Raw genomic sequence first — 27,967 nt, 5'->3', positions numbered from 1 at the left:
AACCTGAGGTAACCTTTCCCCCATCTCATGAGCTGAACGAGTTATTTGAAAAAGCTTGGGATACTCCAGACAAAAAGCTGCAGATTCCCAAGAGGATTCTTATGGCGTATCCTTTCCCTGCACAGGACAGGGTACGCTGGGAATCCTCACCCAGGGTGGACAAGGCTTTAACACGCCTGTCCAAGAAGGTGGCGCTACCGTCTCCAGACACGGCAGCCCTCAAGGATCCTGCTGACAGGAAACTACCTTAAAATCTATTTATACACATATTTTTACCATACAAAGGTGAAGTTTTATTTGGGGAAGGTCTCGCGGACCTGGTTGCCACAGCTACCGCGGGTAAATCTACTTTTTTGCCTTTTGTTCCCCCACAGCAAAAGAAAACTCCACAATATCAGATGCAGTCCTTTTGGTCGCATAAGTCCAGAAGAGGTCAGGGCTCATCCTTCCTCGCCAGAGGTAAGGGTAGAGGGAAGAGAACACCTGCTTCGGCTGGTTCCCAGGAGCAGAAGTCCTTCCTGGCTTCTACTAAATCCACCGCATGACGCTGGGGCTCCACTGAGGGAGTCCGCACCGGTGGGGGCACGTCTTCGACTCTTCAGCCAGGTCTGGGTTCTGTCGGACGTGGATCCTTGGACGATGGATATTGTATCCCAAGGCTACAAACTGGAATTCGAAGAGGTACCCCCTTGCCAGCTTCTCCCCCAGAGAGGGAAGTAGTGTTAGCTGCAATTCAAAAGCTGTGTCAACAGCAAGTGATCGTCAAGGTTCTCCTAGTCCAACAGGGGAAAGGGTACTATTCAACCCTGTTCGTGGTCCCGAAGCCGGATGGTTCAGTCAGACCCATTTTAAATTTAAAATCCCTAAACCTGTACTTGAAAAAATTCAAATTCAAGATGGAATCGCTCCGGGCTGTGATCTCCAGTCTGGAAGGGGGGGATTTTATGGTGTCACTCGACATAAAGGATGCATACCTTCATGTCCCCATATATCCTCCTCATCAGGCGTACCTGAGATTCGCTGTACAGGACTGTCATTACCAGTTTCAGACGTTGCCGTTTGGGCTTTCCACGGCCCCGAGGATTTTCACCAAGGTGATGGCGGAGATGATGGTGCTCCGGCGCAGGCAGGGAGTCACAATTATCCCATACTTGGACGATCTCCTGATAAAAGCGAGATCAATTGCAGAAGAGCGTGTCGCTCTCCCTGAGAGTGCTACAACAACACGGTTGGATTCTCAATCTGCCAAAGTCACAATTGATGCCAACGACTCGACTATCATTCCTAGGCATGATTCTGGACACGGAATAGAAGAGGGTTTTTCTCCCGATGGAAAAAGCCCGGGACCTCCAGAACATGGTCAGAGACCTGCTAAAACTAAAAAGAGTGTCTGTTCATCAATGCACTCGAGTTCTGGGGAAAATGGTGGCAGCCTACGAGGCCATTCCCTTCGGCAGGTTTCAATCAAGGACGTTTCAGTGGGACCTCCTGGACAAGTGGTCCGGGTCCCATCTACAAATACATCAGAAGATAAGCCTGTCCCCCAGGGCCAGGGTGTCTCTCCTGTGGTGGCTGCAAAGTGCTCACCTTCTAGAGGGTCGCAGGTTCGGCATTCAAGACTGGGTTCTGGTGACCACGGACGCGAGCCTCCGAGGATGGGGAGCAGTCACATAAGGAAGAAATTTTCAGGGGCTATGGTCAAGCCAGGAGGCTTGTCTACACATCAACGTACTGGAATTGAGGGCCATATACAACGGCCTACGTCAAGCGGAGAATATTCTTCGCGACCTACCGGTTCTGATTCAATCAGACAACGTCACAGCCGTGGCTCATGTAAACCGCCAAGGCGGGACAAGGAGCAGAGTGGCAATGGCGGAAGCCACCAGGATTCTTCGCTGGGCGTATAATCATGTAAGCGCTCTGTCAGCGGTCTTCATTCCGGGAGTGGACAACTGGGAAGCAGACTTCCTCAGCAGACACGATCTCCATCCAGGAGAGTGGGGACTTTATCAAGAAGTTTTTACAGAGATAACAAGTCTTTGGGGAATTCCTCACATAGACATGATGGCGTCACGATTCAACAAGAAGCTTTGGAGGTATTGGGACAGGTCAAGGGACCCTCAGGCAGTAGCGGTGGACGCCCTGGTGACACCATGGGTGTTTCAGTCGGTCTATGTATTCCCCCCTCTTCCTCTCATCTCAAAAATATTGAGAATCATAAGACAAAAAAGAGTGAAAACAATACTCATTGTTCCAGATTGGCCTCGAAGGGCATGGTATTCAGATCTTCAGGAGATGCTCACAGAAGATCCGTGGCATCTTCCTCTCAGGGAGAACCTGTTGCAACAGGGGGCCTGCGTGTTCCAAGACTTACCGTGGTTACGTTTGACGGCATGGCGGTTGAACACCGAATCCTAGCTGGGAAAGGTATTCCGGAGGAAGTCATTCCTACTCTGATAAAGGCTAGGAAGGAGGTGACGGCGAAACACTATCACCGTATCTGGAGGAAGTATGTATCTTGGTGTGAAGCCAAGATTGCTCCTACGGAAGATTTCCATCTGGGCCGTTTTCTCCACTTTCTACAGACAGTAGTGGATATGGGCTTAAAATTAGGCTCCATTAAGGTACAGATTTCGGCCCTGTCTATTTTCTTTCAGAAGGAATTGGCTTCTCTCCCAGAAGTCCAGACTTTTGTAAAGGGAGTGCTGCACATCCAGCCTCTTTTTGTGCCCCCAGTAGCACCATGAGACCTTAACGTGGTGTTACGGTTCCTGAAGTCTCACTGGTTTGAACCTCTTCAAACGGTTGAATTAAAATTTCTCACTTGGAAGGTGGTCATGTTGTTGGCCTTGGCATCTGCAAGGCGGGTGTCCGAATTGGCGGCCTTGTCTCACAAGAGCCCCTATTTGATTTTCCATGTGGATAGAGCAGAGTTGAGGACTCGTCCTCAATTTTTGCCTAAGGTGGTTTCTTCATTTCATATGTACCAACCTATTGTGGTGCCTGTGGCTACAGGTGACTTGGAGGATTCCAAGTCCCTGGATGTAGTCAGGGCCTTAAAAATCTATATAGCCAGGACGGCTAGGGTTAGGAAAACAGAAGCACTGTTTGTCCTGTACGCAGCCAACAAAGTTGGCGCTCCTGCTTCGAAGCAGACTATTGCTCGCTGGATCTGTAACACGATTCAGCAGGCTCATTCTACGGCAGGATTGCCGTTACCAAATTCGGTAAAGGCCCATTCCACTAGGAAGGTGGGCTCTTCTTGGGAGGCTGCCCGAGGCGTCTCTGCTTTACAGCTTTGCCGAGCAGCTACCTGGTCGGGTTCAAACACTTTTGCAAAGTTCTATAAGTTTGATACCCTGGCTGATGAGGACCTTGCGTTTGCTCAGTCGTTGCTGCAGAGTTGTCCGCACTCTCCCGCCCGGTCTGGAGCTTTGGTATAAACCCCATGGTCCTTACGGAGTCCCCAGCATCCTCTAGGACGTAAGAGAAAATAAGATTTTAAACCTACCGGTAAATCTTTTTCTCCTAGTCCGTAGAGGATGCTGGGCGCCGTCCCAGTGCGGACAAAATCTGCAAGGCTTGTATATAGTTGTTGCTTACATAAGGGTTATGTTACAGTTGAGATCAGTCTTTAACTGGTTGCGTATATTCCAAGTTATACGGTGTGGATGGTGGAATCTTAGATCAACAAAATCCTTTCCTCGTATTGTCCATCTCCTCTGGGCACAGTTCTCTAACTGAGGTCTGGAGGAGGGGCATAGAGGGAGGAGCCAGTGCACACCCATTCTAAAGTTCTTTATAGTGCCCATGTCTCCTGCGGAGCCTGTCTATACCCCATGGTCCTTATGGAGTCCCCAGCATCCTCTACGGACTACGAGAAATAGATTTACCGGTAGGTTTAAAATCTTATTTTCTCTAACGTCCTAGTGGATGCTGGGAACTCCGTAAGGACCATGGGGAATAGCGGGCTCCGAAGGAGGCTGGGCACTCTAGAAAGATTTATGACTACCTGGTGTGCACTGGCTCCTCCCACTATGACCCTCCTCCAAGCCTCAGTTAGATTTCGTGCCCGGCCGAGGTTGGATGCACACTAGGGGCTCTCCTGAGCCCTTAGAAAGAAAGTATAGATTTAGGTTTTTTATTTTCAGTGAGACCTGCTGGCAACAGGCTCACTGCAGCGAGGGACTAAGGGGAGAAGAAGCGAACTCGCCTGCTTGCAGCCGGATTGGGCTTCTTAGGCTACTGGACACCATTAGCTCCAGAGGGATCGACCGCAGGCCCAGTCCTTGGTGTTCGGTCCCGGAGCCGCGCCGCCGTCCCCCTTACAGAGCCAGAAGCAAGAAGAGGTCCGGAAAAACGGCGGCAGAAGACATCAGTCTTCACCAAGGTAGCGCACAGCACTGCAGCTGTGCGCCATTGCTCCTCATGCACACTTCACACTCCGGTCACTGAGGGTGCAGGGCGCTGGGGGGGGGCGCCCTGAGCAGCAATAAAAACACCTTGGCTGTCAAAAATACCACAATATATAGCCCCAGAGGCTATATATGTGGTAAATACCCCTGCCAGAATCCAGGAAAAAGCGGGAGAATAGGCCGCGGAAAAGGGGCGGAGCTATCTCCCTCAGACACACTGGCGCCATTTCTCCTTCACAGATCCGCTGGAAGGAAGCTCCCTGGCTCTCCCCTGCAGTCTACACTTCAGAACAGGGTAAAAACAGAGAGGGGGGGCACTAAATTTAGGCGCAATATATATATATATATATATATATATATAATATAAAAAGCAGCTATAGGGGACATAACTCAGTTAGTCCCTGCATTATATAGCGCTCTGGTGTGTGCTGGCATACTCTCACTCTGTCCCCCCAAAGGGCTTTTGTGGGTCCTGTCCTCATTCGGAGCATTCCTTGTGGATGTGCGGTGTGTCGGTACGGCTGTGTCGACATGTTTGATGAGGATAATGATGTGGAGGCGGAGCAGATGCCTTTAGAAGGGATGTCACCCCCTGCGGGGCAGACACCTGAGTGGATGGGCTTATGGAAAGTAATGAGTGCACGTATAGACTCCTTATATAAGAAAATTGACGACATGCCTAATGTGGGACAGCCGACTTCTCAGCTCGTGCCTGCCCCCGCTACCACAAGCAGACCCAGATGTTGTCACTGATACTGACACCAGTGTCGACGACGATGAGTCTAACCTAATGCCTACTAAGGCCATTCACTGCATGATTGAGGCAATGAAAGAGGTGTTACACATTTCTGATATAAGTACAGGTACCACTAAAAAGGGTATTATGTTTGGAGAGAAAAAACTACCCGTAGTTTTTCCCCCATCAGATGAATTAAATGAAGTGTGTGAAGAAGCGTGGGCTTTCCCTGATAAAAAATTGGTAATTCCTAAGAAGGTACTAATGGCGTTCCCTTTCCCGCCAGAGGATAGGTCACGTTGGGAAACACCCCCTAGAGTGGATAAAGCGCTCACACGTTTATCTAAAAAGGTGGCACTACCATCTCTGGATACGGCCACCCTCAAGGAACCTGCTGATAGAAAGCAGGAGGCGATCCTGAAGTCTGTATATACACACTCAGGCATTATACTTAGGCCAGCTATTGCGTCAGCTTGGATGTGCAGTGCTGCCGCTGCGTGGTCAGATAAACTGTCAGAAAATATTGACACATTAGACAGAGACACGATCCTGTTAACCATAGACCATATAAAAGACTCAGTCTTATATATGAGAGATGCACAAAGGGAAATCTGCCGACTGGCATCTAAAGTAAGTGCATTGTCCATTTCTGCTAGGAGAGGCTTATGGACTCGCCAGTGGACAGGAGATGCAGATTCAAAAAAGCACATGGAAGTGTTACCATATAAGGGTGAGGAATTATTTGGGGATGGTCTCTCGGACCTAGTTTCCACAGCAACGTCTGGGAAGTCAGCATTTTTACCCCATGTCCCCTCACAGCCTAAGAAGGCGCCGTTTTATCAGGTTCAGTCCTTTCGGACCCAGAAAAACAGGCGTGGAAAAGGCGGGTCCTTTCTGTCCAGAGGCAGAGGTAGGGGAAAAAGGCTGCAACAAACAGCAGGTTCCCAGGAGCAAAAGTCCTCCCCCGCTTCTTCTTCCAAGTCCGCCGCATGACGGTGGGGCTCCCCAGGCGGAGCCAGGTACGGTGGGGGGCCGCCTCAAGAATTTCAGTGATCAGGGGGCTCGCTCACAGGTGGATCCCTGGATCCTTCAAATAGTATCTCAGGGGTACAAACTGGAATTCGAGGCGTCTCCACCCCACCGGTTCCTAAAATCTGCCTTGCCGATTGCTCCCTCAGACAGGGAGGCGGTGCTAGCGGCAATTCACAAGCTGTATTCTCAGCAGGTGATAATCAAAGTACCCCTACTTCAACAAGGCCGGGGTTACTATTCCACACTATTTGTGTTACCGAAACCGGACGGTTCGGTGAGACCCATTTTAAATTTGAAATCCTTGAACACATACATAAAAAAATTCAAGTTCAAGATGGAATCGCTCAGGGCGGTTATTGCGAGCCTGGACGAGGGGGATTACATGGTATCCCTGGACATCAAGGATGCTTACTTGCATGTCCCCATTTACCATCCTCACCAGGAGTACCTCAGATTTGTGGTACAGGATTGCCATTACCAATTCCAGACGCTGCCGTTTGGACTGTCCACGGCACCGAGGGTATTTACCAAGGTTATGGCGGAAATGATGATACTCCTTCGAAAAAAGGGAGTTTTAATTATCCCGTACTTGGACGATCTCCTAATAAAAGCGAGGTCCAAGGAACAGTTGTTGGTGGGAGTAGCACTATCTCAGGAGGTGCTGCACCAGCACGGCTGGATTCTGAATATCCCAAAGTCACAGCTGGTTCCGACAACACGGCTACTGTTCCTGGGTATGATTCTGGATACAGTCCAGAAAAAAAGTGTTTCTCCCGGAGGAGAAAGCCAGGGAGTTGTCATCTCTAGTCAGAGACCTCCTGAAACCAAAACAGGTATCAGTGCATCGCTACACGCGGGTCCTGGGAAAGATGGTGGCTTCTTACGAAGCAATTCCCTTCGGCAGGTTCCATGCCAGAATCTTTCAGTGGGACCTGTTGGACCAGTGGTCCGGATCGCATCTTCAGATGCATCGCTTGATAACCCTGTCTCCAAGAACCAGGGTGTCATTACTGTGGTGGCTGCAGAGTGCCCATCTTCTAGAGGGCCGCAGGTTCGGCATACAGGACTGGGTCCTGGTGACCACGGATGCCAGCCTTCGAGGCTGGGGGGCAGTCACACAGGGAAGAAACTTCCAAGGACTATGGTCGAGTAAGGAGACTTCCCTTCACATAAATATTCTGGAACTAAGGGCCATCTACAATGCCCTAAGTCAAGCAAAATCCCTGCTCCTACACCAGTGGGTGCTGATCCAGTCAGACAACATCACGGCAGTCGCCCATGTAAATCGACAGGGCGGCACAAGAAGCAGGATGGCGATGGCGGAAGCCACAAGAATTCTCCGATGGGCGGAGAATCATGTACTAGCACTGTCAGCAGTGTTCATTCCGGGAGTGGACAACTGGGAAGCAGACTTCCTCAGCAGACACGACCTCCACCCGGGAGAGTGGGGACTTCATCCAGAAGTCTTCCAGATGCTGGTAAACCGTTGGGAAAAACCACAGGTGGACATGATGGCGTCCCGCCTCAACAAAAAGTTAAAAAGATATTGCGCCAGGTCAAGGGACCCTCAGGCGATAGCTGTGGACACTCTAGTGACACCGTGGGTGTACCAGTCGGTTTATGTGTTCCCTCCTCTGCCTCTCATACCAAAGGTATTGAGAATAATAAGAAAGCGAGGAGTAAACACCATTCTCGTGGTTCCGGATTGGCCAAGACGAGCGTGGTACCCGGAACTTCAAGAGATGCTCTCAGAGGACCCGTGGCCTCTACCGCTCAGACAGGACCTGCTACAACAGGGGCCCTGTCTGTTCCAAGACTTACCGCGGCTGCGTTTGACGGCATGGCGGTTGAACACCGGATCCTAAAGGAAAAGGGTATTCCGGAAGAAGTCATTCCTACGCTTATTAAGGCCAGGAAAGATGTTACGGCAAAGCATTATCACCGCATATGGCGGAAATATGTTGCATGGTGCGAGGCCAAAAAGGCCCCAACAGAGGAATTTCAACTAGGTCGATTTCTGCATTTCCTGCAAGCAGGAGTGAATATGGGCCTAAAACTAGGCTCCATTAAAGTACAGATCTCGGCTCTGTCGATTTTCTTTCAAAAAGAACTAGCTTCAGTACCTGAAGTTCAGACATTTGTGAAAGGAGTGCTGCATATTCAGCCCCCATTTGTGCCTCCTGTGGCACCTTGGGATCTCAACGTGATGTTGGGTTTCTTAAAATCACATTGGTTTGAGCCACTAAAAACCGTGGATCTGAAATATCTCACGTGGAAAGTGGTTATGTTATTGGCCCTGGCTTCAGCCAGGCGAGTATCAGAATTGGCGGCTTTATCATGTAAAAGCCCTTATCTGATTTTCCAAATGGATAGGGCAGAATTGAGGACTCGTCCCCAGTTTCTCCCTAAGGTGGTGTCAGCGTTTCACCTGAACCAGCCCTATTGTGGTGCCTGCGGCTCCTAAGGATTTGGAGGACTCCAAGTTGCTAGACGTTGTCAGGGCCCTGAAAATATATGTTTCCAGGACGGCTGGAGTCAGGAAATCTGACTCGCTGTTTATCCTGTATGCACCCAACAAGCTGGGTGCTCCTGCTTCTAAGCAATCTATTGCTCGCTGGATTTGTAGTACAATTCAGCTTGCACATTCTGTGGCAGGCATGCCACAGCCAAAATCTGTAAATGCCCATTCCACAAGGAAGGTGGGCTCATCTTGGGCGGCTGCCCGAGGGGTCTCGGCTTTACAACTTTGCCGAGCAGCTACTTGGTCAGGGGCAAACACATTTGCAAAATTCTACAAATTTGATACCCTGGCTGAGGAGGACCTGGAGTTCTCTCATTCGGTGCTACAGAGTCATCCGCACTCTCCCGCCCGTTTGGGAGCTTTGGTATAATCCCCATGGTCCTTACGGAGTTCCCAGCATCCACTAGGACGTTAGAGAAAATAAGAATTTACTCACCGGTAATTCTATTTCTCGTAGTCCGTAGTGGATGCTGGGCGCCCATCCCAAGTGCGGATTGTCTGCAATACTTGTAAATAGATATTGTTAACTAAAGGGTTATTGTTGAGCCATCTGTTGAGAGGCTCGGTTGTTTTCATACTGTCAAACTGGATATAGTATCACGAGTTGTACGGTGTGATTGGTGTGGCTGGTAAGAGTCTTACCCGGGATTCTAAATCCTTCCTTATTATGTCTGCTCGTCCGGGCACGGTGTCCTAACTGAGGCTTGGAGGAGGGTCATAGTGGGAGGAGCCAGTGCACACCAGGTAGTCATAAATCTTTCTAGAGTGCCCAGCCTCCTTCGGAGCCCGCTATTCCCCATGGTCCTTACGGAGTTCCCAGCATCCACTACGGACTACGAGAAATAGAATTACCGGTGAGTAAATTCTTATTTTTTGCTTTTCTGTATTTAGTTTTTTTTTTTACACATTTTCAGTTAAATGTAATAGCATCCGGGTCCCAACTTGGTTTTACCTTGTACATGATTGCTGCTTTGAAAAAATAAACGGGCAGACTCGCACAAAATTCCCGCACCTCTGGAACTCTGAGGCCATTACCTTTAGCCACTTGTCACGACCTGACTTGCTTTACAATCAGCAGGCTCCTGATAACTACTGTGTCAACCTATTAGCATAGGAAGTACAGTATGAGGTGTGCACACAAATTTACATTGCAGCATCTTAAAACCTCATAAATTTCTTTTTTTTTTTTTTTATAACAGGCAAAGGTTTAATCCTTCACAGATTATTATATTAAATGATTATCCAGAACTGGAACACTGCAACTAATGGGGCCCATAAATCAGCAGGTAATGGTGCCAATTCCCTGTTCTGCTGATGCGCAAGTTGGGGTATTGGGAAAACCCAGCATTTTGGACATTCTTGATTCTCTGATTCTGACTCAAAAATGATCGGAATAGTCAAGTCTGCGATTTTGGTTGTAGGTTTCTGCCAACTCCTGACAAATCGCTGATGATCAGCATTGGGTTATTGCCAGGTAGATGTATGTATATTATATAATTTTTTATGCTTCTTTGTATTTTTTTTTCTATTTTGCTGTATTATATGATTCCACTGGCCCCACCTCCGGTTCTGTTATGACTCCTTACCTGGATTAGCATTACAAGTCATCAGGACAGGAGCACCAGTCAGACACAGCTCCTATGCTGCAGCATTCTCTGGAAAAGTAGTTTAATGGCTGATCCCTCCCCCATTTTTTTTTAAAGCTAGTGGCTCATGCTGGTTCTTCCTGAAGCTGTCCAGAGTATTTAAAGTCTGATAGATGCCCACCGGCTTGTTATACATTTTCCTTTTTTTTTTTTTTTTATACATAATATTAATTTACATACATTTGCACATATAATAAAAAAAGTATTGAAATACCTTTAGGTACTTTTTGTTCAAAATTATATATTATAATACATGGGTCTCTTTTAAAAGTCTTTTCAGGATTTCTCTCACAAAGGGGCCTTTTTAATGATGATACCTTGCTTGAGCACTGAATCACGTAGTCTCTGCCTACTACCCTGCAGTCCTGATCTTAATAAAGTAACCAGCCAAAGTCAATAGAAAAAAAAAGTGATGCAAAAGCTATACAAACACTCAGAAGTGTGTGGTTCCCAGGTGCTGGAGAAGGAGCCTTATGTTCGTAGCAACTGATGCATGGTTGGGACTCACTGGTACCCCTTTCAGACCACCAGCGCACATAACCCATGTTGCTGTGCGGTCTGAAAAGGGCCCATTTGGAATAATCCAGGTCGACCCGGTATTCCAACTCGGGTAGCGAGCAGGGTCTAACAAGTGTGAACGGGAGTTGATGCGACCCGTTTCCCGTTCACTCTGTGTGGATGGGAGGGGTTTGGAGATCATGTGATCTCCAAGCGCCACCCCCGTCGCGTCACCAGCGATGTCACCATTCCGGCAATATGACGGGTTGGGGACAGCGGCAATAAAGGTGCTTGAGGTGGGTCGTACCCTGGAAGAACCTGTGTCAGGCTCTCTGTTCCAACCCACCTCAGGTGGTTTGAATGAGGTATGAGTGTCTGGTGGGCGAGTAACAGCAGCTGGAGTGGTCAGTTCCAATAGGCTACTGACCGTAATGTAGCAACAAGACAAATCAATAAAACCACAGCTAAAATAAAGGGAGAAAACCAGGGTAGCGTGATAAACCCATCCAGTCACAGTGCCCATTTTGCACCTTAAATCAACTGTACAATAAACTAGAGATGTGCAGTTCAGATTTATTTGGATTTACTTGGATCTCAAACGACCCATCTTACTGGATTTTGTCTCACATGTTTTGAATAGCCAATAAGAGAAGTCTGGATAAATCAGAACTTATGCTAGTTTGGCGAAAAGAACCGAGTAAATCCGACCCCTCACATCTCTACAATAAACGTCTGTTTGTATATTGTAAATGGCTTCTTGATTCCTATGCTCTGGGCTTTAGAAGCTAGTATGTATTGAGTGATTAGCAGTATATTGTAATCAGTTTGTACTCGAGATGACATGGGCCTGATTGAGCTGAATGCATCTGCGGTCGACTCTCTGTCAGCGGGTGTAGTATGTGATGCCGGCGGTCGGGCGCCCGGTGGCCAGCATACCGGTGCCGGAATCCCGCACACCGGCATACCGACAGCTGGACGAGCCATGCTGTCTTTCTCCCTCCAGGGGGTCGTGGACCCCCAAGAGGGAGAATATGTGTCGGTATGCCAGCGGTTGGGATTCCGGCGCCGGTATGGTGGTCGTCGGGAGCCCAGCCGCCGGCAACCTGAAGACCAACCCTGTCAGCAGCAGTCTACTTACTTCCTTATGCTAATGCCAGAATTTACAATCTGTGGCCTGCATGTGAACGCTTGTTCTGTCCACTGTTCTTACATCTGCACCCACAACAATCATCATTAGTATCTGGATCTGCACACATCCTGTGCTGGGTGCAAAAGATACTTGTGAAACAGGTCTCCAATTTCTGCCGGCACACTACAATGATCACAGCAGTTGGCATACACACCTACGACACTTAGGGGGACATTTACTAAGCAGTGATAAGAGCGGAGAAGGGAGCCAGTGTAGAAGTGGCCCCATCAACCAATCAGCAGCTCTGTATCATTCTATAGTATGCAAATTATAGATGTTACTTCAGTGCTGACATAGGCGTGCGCAGCTAATTTTATTAGGGGGTGCACCGCAGGAGGGGCATGTCTAGCACTATTTTACATTCAGTCAAATCACATGGCTTAATCTAATTTCTGCCTAGTTCCCAATAATAACGTAGCTATAATACATCCCAGAGAAATAAAATGAAACAAAATGGTGTGACCACCGGCCGGTACTGACTGTCCACTGCAGTATAACCCTACGCTCTAGCTGCCGCTGCACCATATCGCTGCTTACATTTCCCCAACCTATCCCTGACCCAGTGGTGGAACTAAAGAGTGGTGGGCCTAGGTGCATATGCAGCCCCCACCCCTTGCACCCACACCCTAATTTTGAGTGGGACATTCTGTAAAGTATGGGAGATTTAGGGGGCCGAACATTTGAGAGATACCTGCTGCGATCCCTCCATTTCCACCTGCAGCTGCATCCCCCATAGTTTTCTATGGGGGATGCAATGCTGCCCAATGTATCAATATCAGGAATGTGAAGCATTCCCAATATTGTTCCCAGCAGCTACTGCAATATTTGACTGCGATAGCTCATTGTAGCCTATGGGCTACAGATCGGGGAAAATAGATCCAGCTCGGTTCCCCTGAGAACCTTCCGCCAGAAATGCCTCAGTGCATCACGGTCACATGAAGGGATCACATATTGCAATGCGATCCTGGGCGGTAAGATCTATCCCAGATCACATTCAATATGTTATCCATGATAAATGTGTCTTATATAGAGAGAGGGAGGAGAGAGACGTAAAGGGGGGTGTGGAGGGAACGAGGGAGAGTGGTGGAGAGAGAGAGGGGGAGTAGGAAGAAAAGATAGGGAGAGAAGGGGGACAAGGGGGGGAGAGAGAGAATGATTTATAGAGAACGGAAATATAGTAATAATACGCTGACACCACACTGTCTCTGTCTCAGTTGCCTCATGGGTGGAGAGGGTGCCTGCAGCTGCTGTGTGGAGTCGGTTTGTGCCCGGTTGCCGCCTCCTGCTGCTCTTCTGTCATGCTGCGGTTCCAGTCACACCTGTTTCAGCCAGGAACAGTGTTCCTCCTGCTCCTCATGGATTATGAAGAGAAGGCAGGGCTGCACATAGATCGCCGGGCCCAGGGAAAGTTGGGGTGTGTGGCCTAATCGCGGACCCCCGTGGCTACGCCCATTTTTAGAAAAAAAAACTCATTAGCAGGAACTGCCAGGGCCAGGGGAGGAGGAGCACGGGTCCTCAAGCAGTGCAGAAAATCGCCACTGCCACAGTTAAGCTCAGCCAGCCCTATGCTGGGCAGTTGCTCAGCATACTGTAGTTCATCTTGCAGTGGCAGCGGAGGGGGCAGTCACACAGCCAGGAATGAGCAGCAAGCGGCGATCATCACTCCACTGTGCGCAGCAGGCATGGCGTGTGGGGATGCCGCACATTAGGGGGTGTCTGTGTTCACCAGGCACCCCCTGTTCGCACGCCTATGAGTGCTGATTGGTTGCCATGGGCAACTTCTCCACTGGCTCACTTCTTTGCTCTTATCACTGCTTAGTAAATGTTCCCCTTAGAGAGATCATAGTTACAGGCCAGAAATGGCCATTTTATGGATAGTGTGCTCTGTAAATCCGTATGCAGTACACCTGGCCCAGCGCATGCACAGATGCAGACGTGTAGTATGCTGAGATCTGGGAGAGCCGTCCGCATTACCACTTACCCTTACCGTCCATCCCAGAATCAGGCCCTATGTGGCTTGTAGCAATATAAGGTCTGCCAAGACAGTATTACTTATAACATGATTAAAGAATCAAATCCGTAAAAAAAGTGTAAATTGTATCTAAGGGGGACATGTACTAAGCAGTGATAAAAGTGGGGAAGTGAGCCAGTGGAAAAGTCGCCCATGGCAACCAATGAGCATTGATGTAACATTTATAATTTACATGCTATAAAAGTATACAGAGCAGCTGATTGGTTGCCATGTGCAACAGCTCCACTGGCTCACTTCTCCACTTTTATCACGGCTTAGTACATGTGTACTAGTACTTAGTACATGTTTGGTGGGAGCAGATGTGGAGTTTGCTTATTACGTCAATGTCAACGGAAGGACAACTTGAAAAAATGCTTCCAAAATAGGCACCTTTGGTAGGCAGGGCCAGGGCCGAAACTAGGGGGGGGCTAGGGGGGCAGGCGACCTGGGCGCCAGATTGGAGGGGGCGCCGAGACCCCCTAACACCCGCCGCGGCACTTACTTTTAAACCCCCTTCTCCCGAGTGCCCAGCTCGGGGGGCGGGGTTTCGCGGAATGACGCGATTGTGTCGTGACGGCACAAACGCGTCATTCCACGAAACCCCGCCGGAGAAGGGGGAGCCCGGAGCCGCGCAGACGAGGAGGGAGAGGCGGCTGAAGAGCGGCGAGAACCGCTTCAAATGTAAGTCAGCCCCTCTCCCTTCCTCTCTCTCTCTCTCTCCCTCCACCACCTGCCGCAATGTGTAAAATGGGGACCTGTGCCTGCCGCTATGTGTAAAATGGGGACCTGTGCCTGCCGCTATGTGTAAAATGGGGACCTGTGCCTGCCGCTATGTGTAAAATGGGGACACTTGCCAGCGTACTGTGTAAAATGGGGACCTGTGCCTGCCGCTATGTGTAAAATGGGGACACTTGCCAGCGTACAAAATGGGGACCTGTGCCTGCCGCAATGTGTAAAATGGGGACACTTGCCAGCGTACTGTGTAAAATGGGGACCTGTGCCTGCCGCTATGTGTAAAATGGGGACCTGTGCCTGCCGCTATGTGTAAAATGGGGACCTGTGCCTGCCGCTATGTGTAAAATGGGGACCTGTGCCTGCCGCAATGTGTAAAATGGGGACCTGTGCCTGCCGCAATGTGTAAAATGGGGACCTGTGCCAGCGTACTGTGTAAAATGGGGACCTGTGCCTGCCGCTATGTGTAAAATGGGGACACTTGCCAGCGTACTGTGTAAAATGGGGACCTGTGCCTGCCGCTATGTGTAAAATGGGGACACTTGCCAGCGTACTGTGTAAAATGGGGACCTGTGCCTGCCGCAATGTGTAAAATGGGGACACTTGCCAGCGTATTGTGTAAAATGGGGACCTGTGCCTGCCGCAATGTGTAAAATGGGGACACTTGCCAGCGTACTGTCTAAAATGGGGACCTGTGCCTGCCGCAATGTGTAAAATGGGGACCTGTGCCAGCGTACTGTGTAAAATGGGGACCTGTGCCTGCCGCAATGTGTAAAATGGGGACACTTGCCAGCGTACTGTGTAAAATGGGGACCTGTGCCTGCCGCAATGTGTAAAATGGGGACACTTTTTCCTGCCGCAATGTGTAAAATGGGGACACTTTTTCCTGCCGCAATGTGTAAAATGGGGACACCTGTCTGCCGCAATGTGTAAAATGGGGACACTTTTTCCTGGATATGAAATTTATGTTAGAAAAGGCAGTTTTTCAGGTAAAAAAGTTCTGAAAGAGAGATATATATATAATATTTTTATTCATTTTTTTTTATTTTTTTTTATTTTATGTTATTATTTTTATTTATTTATTGTAAAATATTTAATTATTTTATTTTTTGCGGGGGGGGGGGGGGGGGGGGGTGTCAAATGACTACCTTGCCCCGGGTGACAAAAATCCTAGTTTCGGCCCTGGGCAGGGCAGTAGCCAGAGCTTACAAAACACATGAAATATTATTTATTTCTGTGAAGTCAGAGAGAAGGATGGTATATTACACTTCCTCTGTCTGCAACCACCTTCTCCACATTTCCAAGTATGGACAAAAGCCTGCAATCCTTACAACAGAGTCTGGTGAAATTCTCTAACGAACATCTATTAACGGTCTTTAAAAGCAGATTATCATTATCAAAGGCTCATCCAACCATGACATACTCGTACATCGTGCTGGCTGCAGCTCTCTGCACTCTGTCCCTCTCAGGTAACATTACTGCTGCTCTAACAATTATTTATATATTATATAAATCAATGATCTCAATGGGAATGCACTGCCAGGAAAACACTATGTACTTGCAGGGCTTTATCATAGGGATGATTTTGATTATGGGGGCCTATTTATGAAACCCTCCCAACAGACATTTTTACAGATTTACAGCAAAATGAAGGATTGTTTGTGTATAAGTACAGTAACAGGAGATACTGTACATGAGCTTTTCTCCATTAGCTGATGCCCCCCTATGACTGGTGCAGTACTGGCAGCGGCAGGCTGTACAGCTCTCCTACACATGCACGGCCTAATAACTTCTGATGCACAGGTGCAGCACTCGGTCAGCAGTCAGAAAGTAATGTTATGACAAAGCAATCACTTTATTCCAGACTCTGCTGATACAGCCTCTAGTCGGAGCTGTTGTCCGGGCATTAGTTTCTTCCTATACTTCATCTGATGTCACAGTAAATTTAAGCAATAGCAGGAGATCTTCATCTGATATCACAGTGACTTCCAGCAATAGCAGGGATCTTCATCTGATATCACAGTGACTTCCAGCAATAGCAGGAGATCTTCATCTGATATCACAGTGACTTCCAGCAATAGCAGGAGATCTTCATCTGATATCACAGTGACTTCCAGCAGTAGCAGGAGATCTTCATCTGATATCACAGTGACTTCCAGCAATAGCAGGTGATCTTCATCTGATATCACAGTGACTTCCAGCAATAGCAGGAGATCTTCATCTGATATCACTGTGAGGTCCAGCAATAGCAGGTGATCTTCATCTGATATCACAGTGACTTCCAGCAATAGCAGGTGATCATCTGATATCACAGTGACTTCCAGCAATAGCAGGAGATCTTCATCTGATATCACAGTGACTTCCAGCAATAGCAGGAGATCTTCATCTGATATCACAGTGACTTCCAGCAATAGCAGGAGGTCTTCATCTGATATCACAGTGACTTCCAGCAATAGCAGGAGATCTTCATCTGATATCACAGTGACTTCCAGCAGTAGCAGGGATCTTCATCTGATATCACAGTGACTTCCAGCAATAGCAGGAGATCTTCATCTGATATCACAGTGACTTCCAGCAATAGCAGGAGATCTTCATCTGATATCACTGTGAGGTCCAGCAATAGCAGGAGATCTTCATCTGATATCACAGTGACTTCCAGCAATAGCAGGAGATCTTCATCTGATATCACAGTGACTTCCAGCAATAGCAGGAGATCTTCATCTGATATCACAGTGAGTTCCAGCAATAGCAGGGATCTTCATCTGATCTCACAGTGAGTTCCTTCAATAGCAGGAGATCTTCATCTAATATCACAGTGAGTTCCAGCAATAGCAGGTGATCTTCATCTGATATCACAGTGACTTCCAGCAATAGCAGGAGATCTTCATCTGATATCACAGTGACTTCCAGCAATAGCAGGAGATCTTCATCTGATATCACAGTGAGTTCCAGCAATAGCAGGGATCTTCATCTGATCTCACAGTGAGTTCCTTCAATAGCAGGAGATCTTCATCTAATATCACAGTGAGTTCCAGCAATAGCAGGTGATCTTCATCTGATATCACTGTGAGGTCCAGCAATAGCAGGAGATCTTCATCTGATATCACAGTGAATTCCAGCAATAGCAGGAGATCTTCATCTGATATCACTGTGAGGTCCAGCAATAGCAGGGATCTTCATCTGATATCACAGTGACTTCCAGCAATAGCAGGAGATCTTCATCTGATATCACAGTGACTTCCAGCAATAGCAGGGATCTTCATCTGATATCACAGTGACTTCCAGCAATAGCAGGAGATCTTCATCTGATATCACAGTGACTTCCAGCAATAGCAGGAGATCTTCATCTGATATCACAGTGACTTCCAGCAATAGCAGGAGATCTTCATCTGATATCACTGTGAGGTCCAGCAATAGAAGAGATCCTCATCTGATATCACAGTGAAGTCTAGCATTAAATAATGAGCACTGGAATTATGTTAGCACTGAGGGGCCTGCCGATGCTGTCTCATGCATGCTCAGCAGGGATGCTGACTTCCCAGCAATGCGCTAAATTAAGCTAGGCACACACTGTCTGAGAAAATGTGTACTGGGATGATATGGCAGCTGTTGGGCTGACACATTGTTACCGCAGTACACATCAGAATGATCTAATGAAGGATGGAACAATCACGGTTCCATCCTTCATTAGCATATACCATGCCGCTAGCGTTATTGCCCAGTTGCCCGTGCAGCAGGGCCAACCAGGCAAAGTCGCTAGTGACCATGGGCACCTGCATATCAGACATACACATTGAATATTATGCCCGATATGTCATTCCAATTTGGCCAGAAACGACATATCAGTCTGATATTATCTCAGTGTGTACCCAGCTTTACTCCTTGCTGTTGTCAGCTAGGATCGACAGTGACCTGAGAATTGCTCAGCTGGAAAGACAATTCATATTTATTAAACACCCATTAAAATATATTCTATGCTCATTGCACTCCAAAAAATTTGATTTTTCCAGGGTTTTTGATAACTATGCCTTTTAGATCTTTATTGATTGTGCTGAAGTTATATCTATTAACGTTAAGTTTAGATTTAAGTATTTTCTAGAAGTTAATATTATAATGAGTATCTTTTTCCATTACACCCAGGATATTTTAGGTTCACTTTAACTAAGTGAAACATCTGTAATAGGAAAATTACCTTTATGTCTTCCTAAGAAATCACACGCTGAAGTAAATGCTCCTTCAGGGACTCTCCTAACCAGATTTAATTACTAGAAAGTCTTATGGTAGACATCTGTTCCCTATTTTCCTCCTTTATTAAAACAGATCTTACCTAAATATTATAAGAATAATCCAGTAATAAGAGTAAGACATCAACTGGAGTGGCCAGTGATTGGGGTTTAACTATAAATGATGTTTCTACATTAATACAGTATCATTTCAAAGTGAAAACTACAGTTCTAACAATGTATAATTACAAACTTCCAGTGGTTATGAAAGTATGTCTGTAAATATGTTTCCAGTTCCAACTACTATACATTTAATTACAGTTTTCTTTATAAAAATACAGCTATGCAGAATATTGTTGCCCCATCTCTTGCAGATGTAAAATAACCCACGCCAGTACAATTCAGTTGTATATGTGAGACTAGTAACGCAGGAAACTTGCATCATGTTGGTTCAAAAACTTACCCAAAATAACCAAAATTTGTAGCTTTTAAATAATAATGGAAGTAGCTTTAAACAATTATGCTAATAGACTTCAACATTATCTTGGCTTCTATTTTCCTTAATAGACATCCTTACAATGTTGGACTGCAGCATGAAGGGCCTACCAGGAATTTCAGTGGTAGGGGCCCAAGCTTACGGGGTATAGCCAGCCACCTGATGTGGTGTGGACAGCTACCACAGAGGGACTTGGGCAACCATTAGAGAGGACATGCAAAAAACAGGGCCACCTTATTGAGGATGGGATTGGGGTGTGTCAGGACCACCCATTTTGATAGATAATCTTGGTATAGTTTCAATAGGAAGGGGGGGGGGGGGCACCAGTGGGACCCACTGTGAATTTCTCTTGTAAGCCTGTGGGCCAGTCCGATCCTGCTTTCTTATGTTTTCTGTACATACTGCAACTATTTTAGAATACAATAATGTCCATGCTAGGTCAGAAGTGGTCAAGTAAGTATATAGTGGTAGAAAATCTTTTCTTACCTTTGATAGCAAACATCGTATTTCTAGGAGGGTATATATTTTGAAATAGAACTATAAGACATTGTTTTAAATACATTCAACTGAGTCTCCGAATGTTGATTGTTCACGTTTATCTAGTGATTATCTAGTTTATCTAGTATTATATTTAAAAGACTGAATAGTTTTTTAATCCATAAAATAACATTTTGCATTGAGTAAAGTTCTAACCCTTTCAGACTGCACGTGAACGCGCATCAACCCGGATTTTGCCTAGTCTGAAAGGATCCTAAAGGAATATCCCGAGTCGCGACCTGGGTTGAAGCCGGAATCAGCCCAGAATGTGTGCAGTGTGAACGGGTATGCCGGGTCAAATGCGACCCGGCACCTGCTCTCTGCATAGGAGGAGGTGGCGCTTGGAGATAATCTCCAAGCGCCGCCTCCTATAGCATCAGCTGTGACGTCATCAACCCAGCAATATGCCGGGTCAGGGTGCACGTCTGAAAGGAGTCTCAAGCCCGGTGGCACCTGGGAAGCACCTGTGTACACATTCCCGGTTGCTACCCGGCTATGTAAGTCTGAAAGGGGTACTAGTTGCATTCGTCACACAGCATGTTTCATCTGTGTTCAGTACTGCAGTAGGTATGCAGCTAGATAAATGCTACTAACTGTACTGAAACAAAAATGCTATTGTTTAATGTTTTCATGATTACCGTGTGTGCTACAGCCCTACTGTAAAGTTACACATTTGCAATCACAGCCATTATTACACATACCCATACATTGTTGTTAACTTATATTTGCCTACTTTCCCAAAATGGCCAGGAGGCCCCCTGAAAATCGGGTGCCACAACCCCCACCACTACCACCACCCCACCCGCATTGCCCAGCAGCCCCCAGCGTCACTGACCGAAGCGGGCAGTCCAGGGGTGTTAGATGACACGATTCGTATGGAATCATGTCATCATGGCCCCACCCCCTGCCTCTCAGTGCCGGTAATCTCTGTATTGCATTGCAAGGATCGGGTACTCAATGACGTGATCACATGGCCACACCACCAGCTCTGCCTCTATGCAACATCATCCCTTCCCACCACACTCCCTGACACCTCACCACGCCCCTTGCTGTGCCAACTTGGCTGCCCCCTCTCTCAAAAATATAGGGGCGTGGCCACATAATAGTACCAATTTACATTACTCAGAACAGTAGTAACCCCTTATACATGTTACGCCAGAGTCCCTGATACACATTATGCCAGGTAGAGCTCATATTATGCAGGGTGAAGTCTCTAATACACATTATACCAGGTAGAGCCCCTGAGACACTTTATGCCAGGTAGAGCCCACATTATGCCAGATAGAGCCCCTGAGACAGTTTATGCCAGATAGATCCCACATTATGCCAGGTAGAGTCCCTGATACACATTATGCCAGGTAGAGGCCACATTATGCCAGGTAGAACCCCTGAGATGCATTATGCCAGGTAGAGCCCACATCACATACATAGAGGCCGGACGCTCCTTGTAGCCACAGACAGTGAAGGAGGGACGGACACTCCCAGCAGTCAAACATCATTCACACTACAAGCTGCAGCGCCCAGCTAACAATCTGTCTCACGCTCTAACAAGTTGCTGGGCGCTGCAATACTACTTTGGCGCGGGCCATCCCTGCGGGTATTGCCAGCGGGTTTGCTATCACACTGCACATGCACTGTGTGCCAGGCACTGTAGTTATTGCCCTGTTGGCAAGTATCAGCTCCGCATCACAAAAGCAGCTTAGTATGGCAGTCGCATTTGACAGAACTGGGAAATACACAGAGGTAAACACAACCTCACTAATAGGACATATAGAAACACAAGCAAGACTGGCGCACAGACACACTGAGAATTACAATATAGACAGACACAGTAAGCGCAGGAAAACAGGCTCACAGGACAGGCAGACACACTGGGGGTCATTCAGAGTTGATAGCTCGCTAGCTATTTTTTGCAGCGCTGCAATCAGATAGTCGCCGCCCATAGGGAAGTGTATTTTCGTTTTGCAAGTGTGCGAACGCTTGTGCAGCCGAGTAGTACAAAAACAGTTTGTGCAGTTTCTGAGTAGCTCAGAACTTACTCAGCCGCTGCGATCACTTCAGCCTGTCCGGTCCCGGAATTGACGTCAGACACCCGCCCTGCAAACACTTGGACAAGCCTGCATTTTTCCAACCACTCCCTGAAAAAGGTCAGTTGACACCCATAAACGCCCTCTTCCTGTAAATCTTCTTGCGATCGGCTGTGCGAATGGATTCTTCGTTAAATCCATTGCCCAGCACCGATCCGCTTTGTACCCGTACGATGCGCCTGCGCATTGCAGTGCATACGCATGCGCAGTTTTGCCGAGTTTTGACCTGATCGCATCGCTGCAAAAAATAGCTAGCATGCGATCAGGTCGAAATGACCCCCACTGGCCGTGTTGGGAGATAGGCTCACAGGTAAGAAATAGTGGCAATGTACTGGGAGTTGGACATAGACAGACAGAGACAGTGCAGGGATGTTTTTTTATTGGTTCTGTAGAGATGAAAGGGTAAATTAACTTTTCATCTAATTTAAATCAATCTAAATCAATGTTGTGTTTCTAGGGCTATGACTCACATTTACTAATAATTGGGTTATTTTTATAACTATTTTTACATGAGAGCAAATGTGCAATTTAGCCCCTGGAACACATCGGTTTAGATCGACTTAGACTGATTTAAAATTGAAAATAAATAAATAAATCTATTAAAATTTACCCTGATGTATTACTAGAATCCATAAATCCAGATGTTGTAGCAGCGATATACTTACCTGGTCCCCAGTGCTGGATTAACAATGAGGCGAGTGGAGCTGCAGCTCCAGGCCCCCCATGAAAATAGGCCCAGATGGTGCTTAGACATTGGTGACATAAAAAAAAAAAAAATTCTGTCACCATCAGTGGCCATCTGCAGCCCCATCCACTCACTCCTTAATCCATTCCACCCCACCTAGTGCCTACATAAACCCCAGCGGGGCCGCGGGCTGAAAGTGAAACAAAACAGAAGGAGGCATTCCAGCCCCTTCCCTCACGTTTCCTCCCCCTCCTCTGCTCTTAGCTCCTCCTCGCTGACTGTTGCCGGGGCTCAATGTCATGATCTAGTGACCGGCCCCAGCGAGAAAATCATATGAAAGGGGGTCCTGCTGCTGCTGCCCTCTTTTGCTGTCACCACTCTCCCTTCTCCCCCTTATCTCTCTCTTTTCTTCTGGGTCCCCTCCCCCATTTTCCCTCATTGTCTCCCCGTTCTCTTTCGGTCTCCCCCCTTCTCTCTCCTTTCTTTCTCCCCTCTCCTCTCACCCCTCCCTCTCTCTCCGTTCTCTCTCTCTTTTTTTCTCTCTCTCTCTCCCCCTCTCTCTGTCGCCCCCTTCTCACTACCTACCTCTGTCCCCCCCCTTTTCTTACTCTGTCTCCACCCTTCACTCTGTCACTCTCTCTGTATCTCCATACTCTCTCGGTTTCTCCCCTTCTCTCTGCCTCCCCCTCTCTCTGTGTGTCTCCCCCCTCCTCTCTCTGTTTCCCTGCTTCTCTTTCTCTCTCCTCCTTCTGTCCCCTTTCTATCTCTCACTTTCTCTCTCTCTTTCCCCCTCTATCTCATTCCCACCTCTTTCACTCTAACCACTCTCCCCCTTCTCTCTCTCTCTCTTTTCCTGGGTTTCCCTCCCCCCTTCTCCCTTGCTGTCTCCCCTTTCTCTTTCTCTCTGTCTGTTTCCTCCTTCACTCTCCCATTTCTCTCTCTCCCCCCTTTCTCCTCTCCCCTCCCTTTCTCTCCCCCCTTCTGCCCCCTCAACCCCTTTCTCTCTACTCTCTCTCTACCTATCTCTGTCGCCCCCTTCTCTCTACCTCTCTCTGTCTCCCCCTTTCTTTCTCTCTCTCTCTCTCTCTCTCTCTCTCTATCTCCCCCCATCTCTCTGTCTGTTTCTGCCATTTTCTCTGTCTCCCCATTCACTTTCTATCTTTTCTTTCTACTATATCTATCTAACCCTTCTCTCTCTCTCTCTCTCTCTCTCTCTCTCTCTCTCTCTCTCTCTCTCTCTCTCTCTCTCTCTGTATCTCCTCTCTTCTCTCTCTCTCTGGCTACCCCTTTCTCACACAGTGTCTCCCCTTCTCTCTGTTTCTTCCCCCTTCTCTCTCTCCCCTTGATCCCTCTCTCTCTCCCTCTCCCTCCCTCCCTCTTTTCTTTCTCTCTCTTTCTCCCACTCTCACTTCTCCCCTCCCCCTTTTTCTCTGTTCCCATTCTCTCTGTGTCTACCCCCTCTCTCTGTCTTCCCCCTTCTCTTTACCCCCATTCTCTCCCACTTCTTTCTCTCCCTCCTTCTCTCTCATTCTCCCCTTTCTTTCTTTCTCCCCTCTTTGTCTCACCTCTTCTCTTTTATCCCCTTTATCTTTCTCTATCCCCCTTTCTCTCTCACCTTTTCTCTTTCCCCCCTTTCTCTCTCCCTCTCCTTTCTCTCTCTCTCTTCCTCCACTTTCTTTATCTCCCCCTCTCTCTCACCCTCTTTCTCTTACCCTCTTTCTCTTTTCCCCATTTCTCTCTCTACTCCTCTCTCTCAACCCCTTTTATCTTTCTCCCTCTCACTCCCCCTTTATCTCTTTCTCTATCCCCCCTTTCTCTCTTGCCCCTTTTTTCTCTCTTTCCCCCTTTTCCGAATGCAGGTATGCCATGGAGGGTTAGGGTTATGCTGCGGGAGGAGAGGTTAGGGTTAGGCTGTGGGAAGGGAAGGTTAGAATTAGCCTGCGGGAGGGGAGGGTTAGGGTTAGGCTGTATGAGGGGAGAGTTAGGGTTAGGCTGAGGGAGGGTTAGGGTGAGGGTAAGGGGTAGGTTTAGTTTACTTAACAAGAAGTGTTGGGATTCTGACTGTCGGTATGCCGCTGTCTGTATTCTGACCACTGGCATCCTCACTGTCGGGATCCCTAGTCACACCACCACAGCACTGATGGCACTCTCTGTGGTGGCACACAAAAGGCCCTTATTCAATTTCAGCTCCAGTCCCATGTGGACCTTAATCCGGCACTGTTTCTGGCTGAACTTTTTCCTATATCCCCAACTGTGAATAAGTCAAAATAATATTGTTCGCGGGAAGATCAATTTTTATTTTGGTCGATCGTGCTCTGTATTAACTACACTCATGTCAATCCTGCATAGATTCAAAAGATCAGTTTGGGACTGGTGATTGGTCATCCCTATAATAGTGCTTCTCCACTTTCCACCAGTCCAGACAGCTACAGAATGTCCTTCCTAATATGTGTGCTGGGCGCCTCCTGATGACATAAGGGAGACACTCAGCACCTGATTGATCTGTGGGCCTTACTCAGAGAGTAATGGAATGTAAATTTTTGTCCACTGCACATGCGTCACAGACAGCTGCACTGCACACATGCTGCAATTGACAGATGCAATGGAGATTTGTTTGCACAGTGAGTGACAGGCAGTGACTGTCTAAGGGACGTAACATGGTTTGGTTGTCAAAAATGCAGGTGTGTTACCACCGCTTTCTGGGCATGATCTAGTCAGCCACTGCACATTCATTTGCAGTTGGACTGGTCCCGGCATCTTTGTTAAGACAGACATTCTGAGACACAATACGGTTGTTCAAACAGTTGATGGTGCGACCGATGTTCCCAGTGTTGCGGCTTTTGGGCCTGTTTCAGGGACGTCCATGTTTTACGTAGTGTAGCAATTTTTGTGCACTGTGCATGTGCCACTGTCTTGCGACAGCAGTAGCAGAGAGGATTTATTCCTGAATTGACTGACAGTCAGGGACCATTTGTGAGAGGTAATGGGGAGTGGTGGCAAAAACACAGACATGTTGCAACCATTTTGGGGGGGTGTTTGACACTGCAAATGCGATCACCTACACAGCTGCTTAGGCTCCTGCGTATTACTTCCTGCTGCCTTGCTGCACGACCATAAGGCTAGGTAGAATGTAATAATCGACTGCCCTGCAACTGATGCTGCGTCTTTGTATGTAGCCCCGGGGATTTGCAAAGCTGCTAGTGGTCATCTCAATACACATCCAGGTGACAGTGACATTAGCATACTTTCACACAGTTGCTGCATACACATACAAAGCTGCAAATACATTTGCATACATCTCTGGATCAGACCCTTTGCATGTAAGTGGCAGACCTGGGACACCAGCGGAGGTTATCTCTTTCTGAATCAGGCCCTGTGATTAGTTGCTATCTGGACTAGACCCACCCCTCCCTTAGTTAGCAGTCCAGTGCATCACTTTCAGCACACAGGGTGCTTTCTGGTCAACAGGTAACTCCACATTTATCACTTGAAGTGGGGTTCATTTATTGGCTAATACCCAGGGACGTATCTAGTGGTCCGGGAGCACCTTGCAAAGTGTAAGATGCCCCTTCCCCCATCATCCATATAATAATAATTTATGTTTATAATTGGACCATCTGTGCTGTATAGCGCATATTATGAAGACCCTGCCTATATAAACTTAAAAGGTAGAAAGAGAGGGAATATACATTAGGGAGAGGTGGGACAATGGACTTAGAGGTCCTTAGGGGAAACTGAAGAGGATGACACTGTGCAGCAACAGTGGCAGTAGGGTAAGGCTGTGGGAAAAAGGGGAGACAGCAGAAGGGGGTGCACCGAGCTGAAGGATGTGAGGCCTTGTAGATACATGCAAACACTACGCATCTTATAGAGAATGTAAGGAGGGCATGGCATGAGTTAGAGTGTATAGAGTGGTGCATGACCTGAAGCAGAATCAGTAAAGAGGGGGCATTACTTTGTGGAGTCCATGAGCTCCAAGCAACATGAAGGCAGTGAGCTCCAAGCAGTCCTATGCACAGTATTGCTTTGGAAGGAAATGAGATCTCTAAAACACTAGTCATATTCCTCCATCACCTGGTCATGCAGGGCCACCTACTGTTTGGAAGGCTGTGCCAGGTGCTCCCCCCCACCAATCCAGTGCTCCTGGCGAGTGCTCTCCTAGCCCACCCCTAGTTATGGCTCTGGGAGGCGCACACATTTTTATTTGTGAAATTACGTAACATTTTAATTTATATGAATAGAAAAACAGATGGGTGTGGATTATCGGATTGACCAGTGTTAGTTAATTAGTTTGACAGTCAATAGGTCGACCCCATATGGTTGAAATACAATAAATTGACAGGGTCAAAAGGTTGACAAGGTCAGTAGGTCAACATGTAAAAGGTAGACACTCAAAAAAGTTTACATGGAAATGGTCAACACAAAAGACAGACACACCTTTTCACTTTTTTGGGGTGTCATTTTCTATGTTAAACCACATGTGACCCAAATTATTGTACTGCTTCGCTTGCCACACTTCGGGCCTTGCCTTGCTCCACTATTGCTGCGATCGGCACCAGTTACTATTCCCAGTCGTAGTCCACGTGGATGGTAAATGATGATAAAGTTGAAAAAAAAAACAAAAAAAAAACGTGTGTATGTGTAGTAACTATTGTCTTGTCAACCATTTGAACCTGTCAACTATTTGTAACTGTTGGTCTTAAGTACTGTCAGTATTTGTCGACCAAATGCATGCCAACCACAATGGGTTGACCTATTGACTGTCGACCAGTTGACTGTTGACCTATCATCTGGAACCCACAAGAGATACTGTACAGTTCATCACTAAGATGCCCACTAAGTTGCCTCCTATACGGACTTTATAGATGTTTAATTAAAAAAAATCCAAAAAACAGCAAAACAGTGGATTGTGATTATTAATACGTTCATTTTGGTGACTTCAAGTAATCTGTAAGTGTTGAGTTTTAAGCATTTTGAAGTGTCATTACTCTATTTAAACAGGGGCATCAAGGATTGTTGGAGGTCGAGAAGCCAGAGCTCATACCAGACCATACATGGTATCGCTACAGATCAGGGGACAACATTTCTGTGGAGGGTCCCTGATCAATCCAAAATGGGTGCTCACCGCTGCACATTGCATGGAAGACACGTGAGACACC

General features: G+C 47.4%; 1 protein-coding gene across 1 annotated transcript in view; it reads left to right on the top strand.

Annotated features, from left to right (window-relative positions):
* The first annotated feature begins 16,172 nt into the window (after positions 1–16,172).
* Positions 16,173–27,967, top strand: part of PRSS57 (serine protease 57) — a 34,564-nt gene continuing 22,769 nt past the window's right edge. Inside the window, exons 1-2 of the mRNA XM_063924387.1 lie at positions 16,173–16,249; positions 27,810–27,957. Of these exons, the coding sequence (XP_063780457.1) occupies positions 16,195–16,249; positions 27,810–27,957 (203 nt within the window). The 5' untranslated portion in view covers positions 16,173–16,194. The remainder of the gene's footprint in view (positions 16,250–27,809; positions 27,958–27,967) is intronic.

Source organism: Pseudophryne corroboree, chromosome 1, assembly GCF_028390025.1.
Source record: "Pseudophryne corroboree isolate aPseCor3 chromosome 1, aPseCor3.hap2, whole genome shotgun sequence".
Lineage (NCBI taxonomy): Eukaryota > Metazoa > Chordata > Amphibia > Anura > Myobatrachidae > Pseudophryne > Pseudophryne corroboree.
The sequence above is the reverse complement of the archived record's forward strand: the minus strand, read 5'-3'. Positions and strand labels throughout refer to the sequence as shown.